This window comes from Jaminaea rosea (genome assembly GCF_003144245.1).
Source record: "Jaminaea rosea strain MCA 5214 unplaced genomic scaffold BDZ90scaffold_9, whole genome shotgun sequence".
Classification (NCBI taxonomy): domain Eukaryota; kingdom Fungi; phylum Basidiomycota; class Exobasidiomycetes; order Microstromatales; genus Jaminaea; species Jaminaea rosea.
In genome coordinates, this window is record NW_020289983.1 from 670,097 (window position 1) to 684,580 (window position 14,484).

General features: G+C 61.0%; 7 protein-coding genes across 7 annotated transcripts; 4 read left to right on the forward strand and 3 right to left on the reverse strand.

Moving 5' to 3' along the window:
- Positions 1–122: 122 nt before the first annotated feature.
- BDZ90DRAFT_261197 (hypothetical protein) lies at positions 123–2,267 on the reverse strand (the record flags this gene model as incomplete). The annotated part of the gene is made up of 3 exons (XM_025508354.1): positions 123–243; positions 409–707; positions 810–2,267. The coding sequence occupies 3 exons, from the start codon at positions 2,265–2,267 to the stop codon at positions 123–125; spliced, it is 1,878 nt and encodes a 625-aa protein (XP_025361561.1).
- A 451-nt stretch (positions 2,268–2,718) lies between these two features.
- Positions 2,719–4,661, forward strand: BDZ90DRAFT_233032 (T-complex protein 1 zeta subunit). The gene has a single exon (XM_025506483.1). It carries the CDS (start codon positions 2,799–2,801, stop codon positions 4,521–4,523), a length of 1,725 nt encoding a protein of 574 aa, XP_025361562.1. The 5' UTR covers positions 2,719–2,798; the 3' UTR covers positions 4,524–4,661.
- Positions 4,603–5,462, reverse strand: BDZ90DRAFT_195767 (hypothetical protein). The gene has a single exon (XM_025503913.1). The coding sequence runs from the start codon at positions 5,249–5,251 to the stop codon at positions 4,682–4,684; it is 570 nt and encodes a 189-aa protein (XP_025361563.1). The 5' UTR covers positions 5,252–5,462; the 3' UTR covers positions 4,603–4,681.
- BDZ90DRAFT_261199 (hypothetical protein) lies at positions 5,393–5,911 on the reverse strand (the record flags this gene model as incomplete). The annotated part of the gene is made up of 2 exons (XM_025508355.1): positions 5,393–5,654; positions 5,757–5,911. 2 exons carry the CDS (start codon positions 5,909–5,911, stop codon positions 5,393–5,395), a joined length of 417 nt encoding a protein of 138 aa, XP_025361564.1.
- A 121-nt stretch (positions 5,912–6,032) lies between these two features.
- BDZ90DRAFT_195813 (hypothetical protein) lies at positions 6,033–8,234 on the forward strand. Its single transcript, XM_025503914.1, has one exon. The coding sequence runs from the start codon at positions 6,398–6,400 to the stop codon at positions 8,186–8,188; it is 1,791 nt and encodes a 596-aa protein (XP_025361565.1). The 5' UTR covers positions 6,033–6,397; the 3' UTR covers positions 8,189–8,234.
- Positions 8,235–8,609: 375 nt separating this feature from the next.
- Positions 8,610–10,506, forward strand: BDZ90DRAFT_233033 (carboxypeptidase C). The gene is made up of 2 exons (XM_025506484.1): positions 8,610–9,888; positions 9,983–10,506. Exons 1-2 carry the CDS (start codon positions 8,651–8,653, stop codon positions 10,371–10,373), a joined length of 1,629 nt encoding a protein of 542 aa, XP_025361566.1. The 5' UTR covers positions 8,610–8,650; the 3' UTR covers positions 10,374–10,506.
- A 261-nt stretch (positions 10,507–10,767) lies between these two features.
- On the forward strand, positions 10,768–13,671 carry BDZ90DRAFT_195853 (hypothetical protein). The gene is made up of 2 exons (XM_025503915.1): positions 10,768–12,429; positions 12,516–13,671. Exons 1-2 carry the CDS (start codon positions 10,896–10,898, stop codon positions 13,484–13,486), a joined length of 2,505 nt encoding a protein of 834 aa, XP_025361567.1. The 5' UTR covers positions 10,768–10,895; the 3' UTR covers positions 13,487–13,671.
- Positions 13,672–14,484: the final 813 nt, after the last annotated feature.

Genomic DNA, 14,484 nt, shown 5'->3' on the forward strand with positions numbered 1-14,484 from the left:
TTTCCCGAAATGATAAGACGCGACAAGACACGAGTCGCGCAAAAGACGTGGACCGAGTACGAGCTGGCAACTGGCTAGCGGTAGCGATCCCCATCGTCGTCGGCGTCGCGCAGAGGTGAGCATCATGCCTGGATAGGATCAGCCAGCGAGGCCAGGTTGCCTTGCCTTTGCGCCGTCGTCACACTTCCGTTATAAACGGCCGTGTGCTCACGAAAGGTGTTATTGGCCGAATCTGTGTACTCGCTGTGCGCGCACGCGAAGGGGTTAGTGAGTGAGGAAGCAAGGGAAAGGAGGAGAAGGAGCAGGCGGAGCAGGCGGAGCAGGAGGAGCAGGAGGAGCAGGAGGAGCAGGAAGAAGATCAGTTTCATTGCACGGCACTCATCACGAGTCATCCAACATCAGACTCACTAGCTCTGCTCCCCGCTCCCCACGCCCGCCGTGACCTTATTCTCCACAATGGTCGCCTCAGCCTCGGAGTGCTGCGTTGTCTTCACACTCTGCTGACCCGCATGCTCAGGCCAGCTCTTGAGCAGCGAATCGCTCGCCTTGAGCGTTTGGTCGTACGAGTGGGCCACGGTGGTGTTCAGCTGGCCTGAGCTGGGGGAGAAGGACTGGCGGACCGTGAGGGGGAGGGAGTAGCTGATGTCGAGGAAAGGAAGGGAAGAGTGGTGGGAGGAGGAAGAGCCCGTGGAAAGCTGCGTTATGACCTGTGAGCGCGGGGAGGGGAGAGGGGAGAGAGGAGGCAGGGCAAAGTCAGAGGGAGGTGAGCGAGACAGAACGTGTCGAGAAGGGGTACACAATGTACTCACCGACGTGTTTCCCCCATTGGTGTAATGTTGCGTGTTTGAGAAGTCGAAGGAATATTCCACCTCAATGCTACGCTGTGCCCCTGCCTCATCTCTCCCCCTGGCCACAACGCTGAGACTCCTCTTTCCCCTCACGCTCGCCTCAATCTCGTCTCCCCCTTCCTTCACCTTGCCCGTACTCACCAATCCCTCCCTCGGGTGGGTCTCCCTCACCTCCGGGTTCCCCAGCTTGGCCTGCCACGTCTCCTCCCTCTCCTCCTTCCTCTCGCTCGTCGCGTACTGGATATTGCCTGATAGGAACCAGCTCTCCGGTATGCTCCCGTTCTTTTCCGCCGAGAGGATGCTTAGCTCCACCTCATGTTCTGCTCCGTCGGCCAAGATGCCGAGGAACGGGGAGACGTCGAATAGGTAGGTAGGCTGGCGATACGCGCCGTATGCTCTGCGTTGGCCGGGGACGGCCACGGGTGGAGGGGTCGAGGGCCAAAGGAAAGGAGGGATCAGCGCTTGCTCTCCAGCCAGGTTAGGAGGAAGTGAAGCATCGACGTACACTTGCGGTCGCCACATCAGCGGGCTGATTCCCCCCGTGAAAATGACAGCATAGGGGCTCGCAATGCCCGCCAAAATCCCGTCCACTTTCACCTGCACCTCCCTATACGGCCCTCTAGGCGTCAAGCCGGCCTCCTTCGGCGCTTTGTCCACCACGCTATCTGGCGCACCCGTATACCAAAACTCATCGCCCGCCGTCCCGCTTGCGTAGACCTCGACCAGAGCCCACTGTGTTGTGCGTGGCAGGGAGATGTGACGGGTGATGGCCCGCTCGGAGGGGTAGGCCCACTTGCTGTCCCCCGTGTCGTTGCGCTTGGATAGAGGGAGAAGGCGCGGAGAACGACCACTCAGTGGCCGATGAGAGGGGGGCATGGTGGCGGAGGAGGACGTGGCAGTGAACTCGCGCTTGAGCTGGGTGACCTCTAGCTCCAAGGTGATGTCCAATACGCCCGTGTACACGTCGTTGACTATATTCGGATAATCGAAGACTAGCCTACCCTCCCCCTTGAACAAATCGTAGTAGCGATCCACCTCCCGCCTTGTCGTCCATACCACCCCACCTACCGTAGGCTCAGGATTGTCCGTCCTCCATACCTCTACCCCTGCCAGCCAGACGGAGCCTAATCGGTCGAACTGGCGTCCCCTCGAGGAACCGCGTTGCGTAAGTGTGAGGCTCACCCAGCGTTGCGGGTCTGCGAAGCCCTTGGGCAGGAGGGAGGGCGAGTAGTCGAGGAGGGAGGCGTTGTAGTAGCTGTTGGAGAAGGCGCGATGGATCAGGGTGACGGTTGTGGATTCGAGGGAGGGGGAAGGGAGGAGGCGAGGGGGATGATTTGACTCAAAGCAGATGAGTGGATGAGGGGGAGTTGTGGGCCCATTTCCTGCTTCGTCATTGTTCTTGTCATCGGTGTTGCTCATGACGGAGGTATGCCCGCTTGCTGACCAGCGACTGAGTGGGTCGAAAGGCGGAGCGCGGGCGGAAGGGGGCCCACTTTGAAAGACGACTTCTTGAGCGTGAGGGAGGGCGAGGGTGGAGGTAGCGAGTAGGGCGAGGGGCAGGGAGGCGCACAGAGCGAGGCGTGGCAGTTTCATAGATGGGGTGGATTGTATGATGAGGTGGGATGAACGGATGGCTCAATCAACCTGGCCTTTTTCCTCACATTGTCATCGAGCGAGGCGCTTAATTGAAGTGGCAGAAACGAGGAGCGGCTCAACTGCTCTCTCTTCCGCTCTGTTGCCCGTCGCGAATGACGGCGGCCCGTGCGTGCGTGCGTCTCGGCGTCGAGTTGGTCTCGCTCGTCTCGTCACGTGCGCGACCAACTCAGGGCTGGGCTGGGCGGACTCGACTGGACTTCTTGCCGTTCTGTCCGTCGATCGTCCGGCTTCGACAGCTTCTTGCGTCCTCAACACCACCACTACCACCATCACCCCTGACGACGCCCACGCACAATGTCAGCAATCGAATTGCTGAACCCACGCGCGGAGAGTGTCCGCCGTACTCAGGCGCTCCAGGTCAACACGGCAGGTGCAGTCGGTCTCGCTCAAGTCGTCTCTGCCAACTTGGGGCCACGCGGCTCACTCAAGCTCCTCGTCGACGGGTCGGGAAACCTCAAGATGACAAAAGACGGCAAAGTTCTCTTGACCGAGATGCAGATCCAGAACCCCACGGCAGCGATGGTAGCCCGCACAGCGGTGGCGCAGGACGACCAGTGCGGGGACGGGACAACGAGCGTGGTCCTGCTGGTGGGCGAGCTCCTCAAGCAGGCAGAGCGCTACATCCAGGAAGGGGTTCACCCTCGTGTGCTCAGCGAGGGTTTTGAGGCGGGCAAGTTGGGCGCTCTGCAATTCCTCGAGAAGTTCAAGCACTCCAACCCAAGCTTGGACCGTAAGGAGCTCATCCAGGTAGCGCTTACCTCCTTGGCGACCAAAGTGCACCCACAGCTCGCTCAGCAGCTCGCTGCAGACGTCGTAGACGCCGTACTGGCCATTCGTCCCTCGACGACCAGCACCATTAGTGCCCCTACACCCAAGGCGGACGGGTCGAGCGAGGGCGTAAAAGATTGGGAGGTGCGAGACCCCATTGACCTGCACATGGTCGAGATAATGAAGATGCAGCATCGCACCGAAACCGACACTTCCCTCATCCGCGGCCTCGTCCTCGACCACGGAGCGCGACACGCGGACATGCCCAAGCGAGTGGAGAATGCCTACGTCCTCACGCTGAATGTGAGCTTGGAGTACGAGAAGACCGAGGTTAACTCGTCCTTCTTCTACTCGAGCGCAGAGCAGCGCGAAAAGCTCGTAGAGAGCGAGCGACGATTCGTTGATGCCAAGCTCAAAAAGATCGTCGAGCTCAAGAGACAGGTGTGCGACCAGGAGGTGAGCGGCAGCTCGTCCTCGCCGAAGAAGAACTTTGTCATCTTCAACCAAAAGGGCATAGACCCCATGTCCCTCGACGTCCTCGCCAAAGAAGGCATCCTAGCCCTCCGCCGAGCCAAACGCCGTAACATGGAGCGTCTCCAACTCTCCTGCGGCGGGACAGCAATGAACAGCGTGGACGACCTCACGCCCTCGGTGCTCGGTCACGCGGGGTTGATCTACGAGCACACTTTGGGCGAAGAAAAATACACTTTCGTAGAGGACTGCGCTGAGCCTAAATCGGTGACTCTCTTGATCAAAGGGCCGAACAGCCACACGACGGGACAGATCCAGGACGCCATTCGCGATGGACTGCGCAGCGTCAAGAACGCCATTGAGGACGGAGCACTTGTGCCAGGAGGGGGGGCATTCGAGGTGGCAGCGGCGGAACATCTCGTCTCGGTGGTCAAGGCAGACACCAAGGGGCGCGCAAAGCTGGGCGTGCAAGCCTTTGCGGACGCTCTGCTTGTCATCCCCAAGACTCTGGCCCGAAATGCTGGGTTGGACGTCCAGGACGCCATTGTGGCTATGCAAGACGAGCTGGCCTCGCACTCCGAAGGCGCAGAAGGCAAGGAGGCTGTTGGTCTGGATCTGGTCAGTGGGGAGCCTTGCGATGTGGTTTCGCTGGGGGTGTGGGACAACTACAGGGTTAAGAGACACATGATTCATTCGTGTGCGGTTATTGCGGGCAATCTGTTGAGCGTTGATGAGATTTTGAGGGCGGGGAGGAGTAGTTTGAAGAGTGGGGGGCAGTAAGGGGATGAAGGATGGGAAGGGAGCGGCGAGTCTAATAGAGGGCATCTGCACACATGCGAGACGAGGTGAAGAGGGCGGCGAGGAGACGAGTGTGAAGTGAAGACACAAAGCAAGAAGCCAAGCCTGGTCTGATTTGGCGCTCAAGGCTTTCATGATTGCTACGCGCCCATTCGTCCCAGTATCGTTCGTATCATTTGGCTCGCCAGGCTCTCCTCTTCCTCCCCCTGCTGCTCCTCGCTCCCCCTCCTACGGCTCGTTCCCCTACCCAGGCCGCCACGCCGTGATCTCGATCTCGTGTTGTAAGCCGGCCCGCTCCCCCCTACTCCTCTCGCTGTGCCAGGCCCGCCAATCGCATCACCGCCGCCGAGCTCAGCGGCTATCCTCTGCATCCACTGTTCCGCCTCGCCCATTGAACTTCGTCGGGAGTCCTCTCCATTGGGCAACGCCTCCAGTATGGACCTGCTGAGGGCGGGAGATACGCCCAGGGACTCGAGGAGGGAGGTGACGATGCTGTTTTGATCATGGTCATCCCTTGCCGAGCTGCTGCTGCTGCTGCTGCTAGTGCTGGATCGACGCCATCTCCGCGGTGATGAGGAGCGGCCATGCCCGTTTCTTCGAGGGCCTGTCGCCGTGCCCTCGAAGTGCGAGTAGAGGGCGGCAAGTAAGGGCGCTGTGCCAGCTAGACTGGCTGGAAGAAGGCGGTGTAGTGTGAGGAAGCTGGGCATCATCAGCTCAACGCTTATCTCCTACAACGATGGACCAAGCTGCGCAGTGCAGTGCAGTGCATAGGGGAGGCGCAGGGCAGGGCAGCATATAGTCAGCCGGATGCCCTGCGCCTCACCGTTCCATCTCGTCTCGCACTCGCATCGCTACGTACCACTATTCGCGGCCCAACCTCGCCAGCCCTGCGAGGATGATGGCGGCACCCTTCCTTCACTCTGGATCGCCTCCCCCTCCCCGACCCACCACGCCCACAACGCTATCCCTGCACCGAGGATTGCGCCCCATTTGACGCCAAACCATACGACCCGGAGTGTGGAGCGAACGGTGCGGTAGGCGAGTAGGAGGGAGGTGTAGGCGAGTAGGAGGGCGAGCAAGGGAGGTAGGAGGGTGGAGCGCCACGATGAGGGGCTGGCGGTGCGAGGCAAATCAGAAGGGGAGCAAGGCGCGGTGTGAGTTGGGCCTTCGATCGAGGAGAGGCAAAAGAGGGTGGGCGCAGCAGCAGCTACTCACTCGTTGCTCACGCCCAAGACCAGCCGGTAGATCAAATTGGAAAAGCCCGCTAGGACACTGAAGAGTGGAGCCGGGATGATCGCCGAAAGGATATCGTGCATATAGCCTGCGATTAGGTCGAGGAGGCCGACGTCGTCCACTGGAAGGGCGGGCATTGCGGCTCAGCGCAGCGTGGAGGTGCGAGCGAGCGAGGGATCGGTGAGAAGGCGAAATGGATGTCGACGTATCGATGAAAGAGGGCGGACGGAAAAGATGCAATGCAGCAAGGCGGATTGGATGCAGGGACGACACGACGACACGCCCGTCCTCTCTCTGCTTCCGTGTGTCTGTCCATCTGCGTGTGCCTGTCTTTGGGCGGGGCGGAGCGGGGCGTGCGGGCGGGCGGTGCAGCTCATTCAGTCAGGGCTCAGCATCCGACACTTGGCCGCACCCGCACCCGCACTCGCACTCGCACTCGCTTTCTTGGCGTGCGCTTTCCTCGCTTTCGTCCCTGTCTTGTCACACTGCCAATCGTCATGGGCCTCGACGGCGAATTCTTCTCCTCTTACTAGCTATAATCTCAACACGACAACGAGTCAATACACGTCCGACGTCGAGGGCAAAGTAGTCGCTCTCCCCCGCTCACGTCCATCTCCACGTCCATGTCGACGTCGACGTCGACGCCGACCATTACGCACCCCCTCGACGGGAGTGCAAGCGCTGAGGCTCATGGCGACGCTGAGTCGTCGCGACATCAAAGTCGAGGTCAAGATCAAAGCCGACAGGCTGCATACACGCATACACCGCCGCGGATCGCCATAAGAGACGATGCCACGCCGTCGCCCCTCGCGCCTCCTGCTGCTCAGCAACCAGACGCAGCGCCACCTCGCATAGCTCAGCAGCCCGCTCCTGCACCTGTCACTGCCACTCCTACGCCTGGCGTACCTCCAGCGCCAGCCACGACCACAGGCATCGCTCCCCTCCCCGTCGCCGTACCGGACGAAGCCCTCCTCGTGCGACACAACCTCCTCCAAACAATCTGGACAACCTATCGCTCCCTAGGTCGTCCCCGCCGGTGGATCCTCCTTCTACGTCTGCTGATCAGCCTCATTCAAGTCATCCCAGCAATAGTCATCCTCTCCCTTCCCACCTCCCTGGGAAACTCACCAGGAAAGCATTACAACCTGGACTCGGGAGAAGGACCAGAATGCGATCCAGAGCCAATCTTCGTCTTCCTCGCGCTCCACACCGTCCGAGTTGCGGCAACGATGCCCCTCGATTTCTACCTGGGTCTGTCACCACACAGATCGGCAAGACAACGTCGCCCTGGCGCACCGGGTCAGGCGGAGCGGGAGCGATCCCGCCGCATGGGTAGCCTAGAGCTAGACCGCAAAACCAGCCGACTTGCGGATCTCTTGGGATTCCTGCATATAGTCGTCTTTGCCGTGGGCAACTATGCGGTGTGGACTAGAACGGAATGCAATGCTCGGCCTGCAGACTCGGTGCCCCTTTGGTGGACTAGTCTGGCCGTGCTCATCCTCACGTACGTGGTGCTGTTCAACGTCGTGCTGCTCACCTTCCTCGTGGTCTTCTTCCTCCCAGCCACGCTGGCCGTGCTGCGGGCCCTGGGCTTGGGAGGGAGGATAGCGCAGCAGGGGGAAATCAGGCCGGAGACGGGCAAGATCAAGAGGGAGGAGGTGGATGGGGTGACTAAGCTGGTTTATTATGTGGCGGAGGGTGCGAAGGAGGGGGAAGCGAGTCGATATGAATCCTCGGAGGGAGAAGGAGCAGGGATGCACGCCCTCACACTGGAAGCGGCCAGCGTGCCCCTACCACCCTCACGGGCGGCCTCAACGATTGCGACTGATGCAACCACAACCACGACCACAGGGACTGCGACTCCAGCTTCGACTTCACGGTGGAGCTCACTCTTGCGGCTCCTCCTCCGCAAGCCGCGAGAGAGAGGGAGAAGGAAGGACCCCCAATTGTCCACGCCAGGAACAGCATCCTCCTCGTCCGCCATCACGCCCTCCACCAACCCATCCTCCGCTCCCCCCGCGGCTCGTGCTCTCAAATACCCTCTTCACCCGCTACCACCGCACAGGGCTACGTGCCCCATCTGTCTCGTCGATTTTGAGACGCCCGACCTCCACCCCACTCCCACACGCGGTGCACCGGCAAAGGGAGAGCAGCAGGAGGAGGAGGAGGCAGAAGAAGGGGAGCCAGAACCACTAAGATTGCTACCCTGCGGGCATGTCTTGCATAGGAGCTGCGTAGACGAGTGGCTCACGAGCGTATCGGGACGCTGTCCCGTTTGCCAGCGGCCATTGCTTGCGGACGAGGCAGGAGGGGCGGGGCCTGGGGAGGGGCAAGGGCGGGGGCAGGGCGATTTGGAGGCGCGACGTCCTGGCGCGAGGGGGGTTGAGGGAAGAGAGGGGGGAGATGCTGCGTAGTTGTGGTCTTTGTACTCTGTTATCATCCATCGTGAATTCATTCTGGTCTCGACGCTGATATGACTCGAGTGAGGCGCGAAGCATAGGCGTAGGCACGGCGGCGTGGCAGCGTGGAAGCCCCGCGGCGCCACGTGGTTTGCTCCAGTCAGAGACTAAAGTCGCGCCTAAGCCACCCTCCCGCACGGGGCCGCACCCGCACGGCAGTGCCGCCTGAGTGGAGTTGGGCGCCTCGACTGACCGGATGCAGCGTCGGTCGTTTAGTCTAAGCCGGCCAGCCAGCCAGCTGAGCGGCTCGACCTCCTATCCTCCTCTCCGTACCACCGAACTACCGTCATTATGAGACTCAACCCATCATTCGCCCCCTTACTAGCCATCGCGGCTGCCTCTGCCTCTGCCTCGGTGCTGCGTGCCCCTGCGTTGGCCGAAGAGATCCACTGTGATGCAGCTGGCAACCTGGTGTGGATGGATAATGCGCAGCAGCAGCAGCAGCCCATGGCTGAGCTGGGCAGGCCGGACTTTTCTTCCCACTCTCACCCTCAAGATGTCCTCCAGGCCGAAGTAATGGACGGCTTCAAGCACTTCGAAGAAGAAATGACCGGCTCACTCACCCACCTCCTCGAGGCTTTTGAGGACAAAGTCCACTCTGCTACGCACGCGGCCAACGGCTGGCTCAAGGAAGCCGAGAGTGTTTGGGCCTCAGGCATAGAGTACCAGCGCTTCACTCACGCCAGCTTCCCCAGCTATGCACTACGCGTCGCAAAGGACGTCAACGGGACGGTGTGCGACCCAGAGGCCAAGATGATCAGCGGCTACCTCGACGTGGCCGAGGACAAGCACCTCTGGTTTGCCCTCTTCGAGTCGCGCTCCAACCCAGCCAAGGATCCTCTGCAGCTTTGGCTCAACGGCGGGCCTGGCTGTTCTTCCTCGACCGGGCTACTCTTCGAGCTCGGACCCTGCCGTATCGCCAACAAGGGCGAGTCTGTGGTGCCCAACCCGCACAGCTGGAACAACAAGGCCAACCTCCTCTTCCTCGATCAACCCGTCAACGTCGGCTACTCCTACGGGGACGCGGACGTGAACAACACGCCCGCCGCAGCGGAAGACGTGTATGCTTTCTTGCAGTTGTTCTTGCAGAAGTTTGACAAGTACAGCAAGTTGCCCTTCCACGTCAGCGGGGAGAGCTACGCTGGCACGTACATCCCGCGCATTGGGGCCGTGATTCACGAGAAGAACACGCAGCTCGCCCAGCGCGCCGTCGCCGGTAACGGTGCCGTGCACGTCAATCTGGACAGCCTCCTCATCGGAAACGGCCTCACCGACCCGAAGGCGCAGTTTGGCTCCTCTCCAGACTTCATGTGCGACAAGAACATCAACCCCTACGCCCTCTTTAAGAACGACTCTTCCACGTGCACCTCGCTTCGCGCCAAAGCCAAGACCTGCACCAGCTTGATTGACGCATGCTACAAGTACGAGTCGCGCCTCACCTGCCTTCCCGCGGCCATCCAGTGCTGGAGTGGGGTGTACGGCCCTGCTCAGGACTCGGGCAAGAACCTGTACGACCTCCGACGCGACTGCGATCGCTCCCCTGACGCGGATGGGCCGCTCTGCTATCGCGAGATGGAGTGGATGGAGGTGTACATGAACAAGCCAGAGGTAAAGAAGGCATTTGGCGCGGAGAGGGACGTGCAGTTCCAGAGCTGGTGAGTGGGCGTGGGTGGAGCAGACGAGCAGAGACGAGAAGGGACGCTCACTAGCCACACTCCACATTACTCACCGCGCCCGCCCGCTCCGCAGCAACACCGACGTCAACCGCGCCTTCCTCCTACAAGGCGACGTGGCCCACGACTCATCGAAGCATCTCCCCGACCTCATCGCCGCGGGCATCCGAGTAGGCATCTACGCGGGCATGGCGGACCTGATGTGCCACTGGTACGGAAATGAGCAATGGACCTCTTCGCTCGAGCACGCCTACTCCACCGAGTATGCCAAGTCCCCCGAGAAGGAGTGGACCGACAAGCACAACCAGACGGTCGGGTCTGTGCGAAGTGCGGGGGCAGAGAAGGGCGGGTTTGGACAGTACGCCTGGATCAAGATTAGGGAGGCTGGGCATATGGTTCCCATGGACCAGCCTGAGCTGGCCTTGAAGATGGTCGAGGCTTGGAGGGAGGATAAGGCGCTGGTCTAAGTGAGCATTGCTCGCGAGCCCCTTTCCAGCTTGGAGCGCTCCTAGAGGGAGGAGGAGATGTGAGGGGAAGTCGGAGCGCAAAAGTAAGCTCCGTGGCCTTTCCGTCTTTGCTCCTTGCCATTCTGTGGCCTGCTCTTATTAGATCTTCGTCTGATCGGAGGAACGGCGGAGCCTGTTTGTCCCCTCTACCTCTCATCAGCACGAGAAGGAAGGAAATTTCATATCTACACGCTCTTCCTTACTTCTCACCGCCGTCGATACTACGTCACCCCTCGTTCACGAGCGGGGCTATCCCCGTATTCACGCGTCCCGCCCGGAGTTGCTCGACTCACAAATGCGCCTGCCCCTCCACTCGAATGCCGTCCGCCCTGAGTCGCCCTGGGTTTCCCCGCATCCGCACGCGGAACCAAATGAGATGTCGCCGCCCTGTTCTTTCTCTCTTCTCTTCCTCTTCCTCACCTTCCCTTCATTTCCTCCCCTCCCTCATCTTCCTCATCTCATGCTCCTCCCTCCCCGTCCAGTATGACACTAATAGACGTTCTCGCCGCCCTCTCAGAAGGCTCACTCCCCTCGACGGCGCAACTCCTCTCGCACCTCTCGCACCTCCAATCCTCTTCCCTCCTCTCCCCCTCGACCACACGTCCCCCGCGCCACGCAGACGAGCTAGACGCCCATCATCACAAGAAGACGCTGCTTCGCGACGTGCAGCATGTCCTCGCCGCCCTCCAGGTGGTGCTGCGCGAACGCAATGGGAGGGACGAGGCGCAAGAGCTCCTCTGGCGTCTGAGGGGGGAGGCGTTGAAGCTGGGCGAGGAGTTGAGCAAAGAGGAGATCGAGGCGCGAAAGAAGGCCAAAGAGGAGGCGAAAGCTGCGAAAAAAGCTGCGAAGCTGGAGAGAAAGCAACGCACCAAGGAGCTGGACAAGGCCGCTGCCCCTAGCAAGGAGAAGGCGCGTACGGCGTATGATCACCTCTTGACCCTGGTGCGGATCACGCTCGTTCAGCCTGAGCTTCGCCATATTCTTGCGGATTTCGCCCTCCTGGGATTGGAGATCGTGGACCAGACTGCGTCGGATACGTTTGGGGAAGAGGCGAGACACGATCTTGGTCAGGCGGTGCAAGCTGGTGGTAAGGTGGGGGGGACGATCGAAGGGATTATTCGGGGTTTGAAGGAGGAATACGCTGAGCGAGGGATGGTGGGTAATGGCAACGCAGTCCTACAGGAGCAGGTGGCAAGACTAGCCCAGGATCCACCTGCGGCCGCCGCCGCCGCGGGATCGGGCAATGCGAATGGAACCGCGAACGCAAATGGGAGCGCGCAGCTGCCCAACCTGCTCAAGCTCAAGGCCCGCACTCTCGCTCTCGTCGAGCTGGCTAGGCGAAAGCAGCGCGGAGAGGATGTAGGCTCCCCGAGCTCTGAATTGCCCACGTTGGACGAGTTGCGCGCTCTGCTCGCTCAGGAGCTGGGCAACGGGCTCGGAGGGGATGCAGAGGTAGAGGCGGCCCTCGCACCTCTCGAGCATGGGACGACAGCAGCATCGACAGATCCAGACGGAGAGGCAGCCTTGCCAGCCGCGATAGCCAAGCCAGTACCGGCGACGAACGGCCACGACGGACCTGCGCCCCCTCTCGCACGCACGGACATGGCCGACCTTCTCCAGCTGATCGGCGTCGACTCCCTGCTCAGCTCCGTCCCCTCCCGTACCTCCATCTCCACAGCCAAACTCCGCGCGAAGGACGCAGCATCCAAAGCGCGCATCGAAGGAGCAAAGAATGCGCGCGTCGCCTGGCGCGAGCAAGGTCAAGACCGCCTTCTCTCCCGTCTTCGTCGACTCCTCTGTGACGTCCAATCGCAGGACTCGTCGCGGCAGGCGGCCCTCTGGTTCTTGGAGCAGGTGGAGCTGCTGGTCGAGTGGATAGCAACACGGAGCTTGGAGGTGCCGCAGGGCGTGGCGGGGAAGGCTGAGCAGGGATGGGAGGCACTAGGGCCGGGGGTGAAGTTGCTTGAGGGGTTCCAGGGGGGGAGAAGGGTCAGACCTATTTTGGGGTTGGTGCAGAGTGAGTGGGCCGGAGATGAGGAGGGAGGAGATGACAAGCCAAGTACAAGGGAGCTGACCTCTCTTCCCCTTGCCGCGCGCTCGCAGGGTTAGGCCGCGACTTCAGGCAGGACCCAGAGCTTCGCACCTTCGTGCGCGACGCAGACCAGTACCTTCGAGATTCTCTGCTCAAGCCGGGCTGGGTGTTAGAGCAGTCCTGCGAGGAAGCAGGTCGGGCCCTCGTTGCGCGTTTTCAAGGGCTGGGCGACTCCTACCGTCAGGATCTTGCCTCTCTTCTACGAGAGGTGCAGGGCCTCTTCGAGGAGGTCCCCAAGGACCCGGCCATCGAGGGACTCAAGGTCGCGCTCAAGGGCTTCGGGAAGGACCTCACGCTGGGAAGGAGGTACATGTATTTTCCGAAGCCGCACGTTTGGCAGGAGATTTTCAGGGAGATACTGCCGCCCTTATTCACCAAGATTGTACGTCCTCCACGCCTTCTGGCCAGGCCAGATCTCCCCACCTCACGCTCACGCTCACCCTCCCCTTCCTTGTCTCCCTCCACCGCCCAGGACGTCCTCCCCATCCCGCGCATCAAGTACACGCACCCGGACTTTGTCCTCACCTTGGAGAACCTGGCCATCTCATTGCGCGACCTCATACCCAACACGCTGGACGTGCGAGTACAGAACGATTTCCACGTCGACTTTAAGCGGCTGAAGAGCGAGTCGAGCCATTGTCATCGGATCAAGATCAAGGTCAAGGGGATGGGCCTCAGGATCCACAAGGTGGCATTTGCCGTCGAGTTGTTGAAGGGGGTGCATTTCAAGGACAAGGGCATCCTAGACCTCCTCATTCGAGACGTTGGTCTGAGCATTGTCGTCGATGTGCCCAAAACATACTCGGAGCACTTCTTTACAGTTCACAAAGTCAAGGTGAGAGTGCGCCCGATCGCTACTCCCCGCCTACACGCCGTTCTCACCCCATCTCTCTCTCTCTCCCGCACTTCGCGCGCCAGGGCAAGCTCGGGAAGTTGCAAATCGCCGTGCGCCAGTCGAACCACGCCATCCTTCACAAGCTAGCCGAAGGGCTTGTCGACTCCTCCCTGACCAAGTTCATCCTCCGCCAATTGATGGCCAAAGGCGTAACCATCGGCCTCAAACAGCTCGACGTCGCCCTCATGCAGCTCCGGCTCAACCCGGCCGACCCGGACGACAGGAAGCGGATGGTACGCCTCAAGCAGCAAGCTGCCGAGCTTCGCGACTTGATGGTCAAGCTGCGCGAGCAGGCGGGAACACTCGAGGTGGACTTTTTGGACGTGAACGAGGACGGAACGCCCGGGAAGAGTCGGTTGAAGCAGTGGCAGGAGGAGACGCATGTGCTGCGTTGGGTCAAGGGCCAGGTCAAGAAGACCGGCACGAGAGAGATAAAAAGAGACAGGTGGCGCAGTAATGTTTTCGACCTCGAGGGAGAGGACTCCATGGAACTTTCCGCTCAGCCAGCCGCAGCCGCAGTCTCCGCTTCCCCGCAAGTGCAGGAGGCAGAGCAGCGCAAGGAAGCGGCGGCAGAGTCTGACCCTGCTCAAAGCGCCTCGCAGCCCACCGAGACCCGCACCGAGGCTGCTCGCCACGCCAAGCCACAGGGCCCTACCACGCAAGCCACAGTGGAGGACGCGGCCGTCACCCTGGAGAAGCAGAAGGTCGTCCATTGGCCCTGGTTCCGGTCGCGGCGTAGGAAGAGGGAGGCGGAGAGTCGGGCGGGCAAGGAGGCGGAGAAGCAGGGGCTGAGCACGGCGAAGCAGGTGGAGAAGTTGGAGGAGAGGGTGGAGCAGCCGGGGAGGGGGTAGGAATCCCGGCGAGAGGCCAGAGTGAATGTGATACCCATGGACCCGTTGAGAGAATGACGGCGCGAAGTTGACGACACGTTGCTGCGTGACAGCGTCGTTTGGCCTTGAGCCTCTTCTCAGAGCCAGGTAAAGGGAGCGTATGAGGGGACCCAGCTCCCTTCCGGCGACTATGCGTCCTACTTCCCAGTGGGCCGTCTGAGTGTCTCCTCCCCCTCTTCTGGTTCTGGGGTTTCT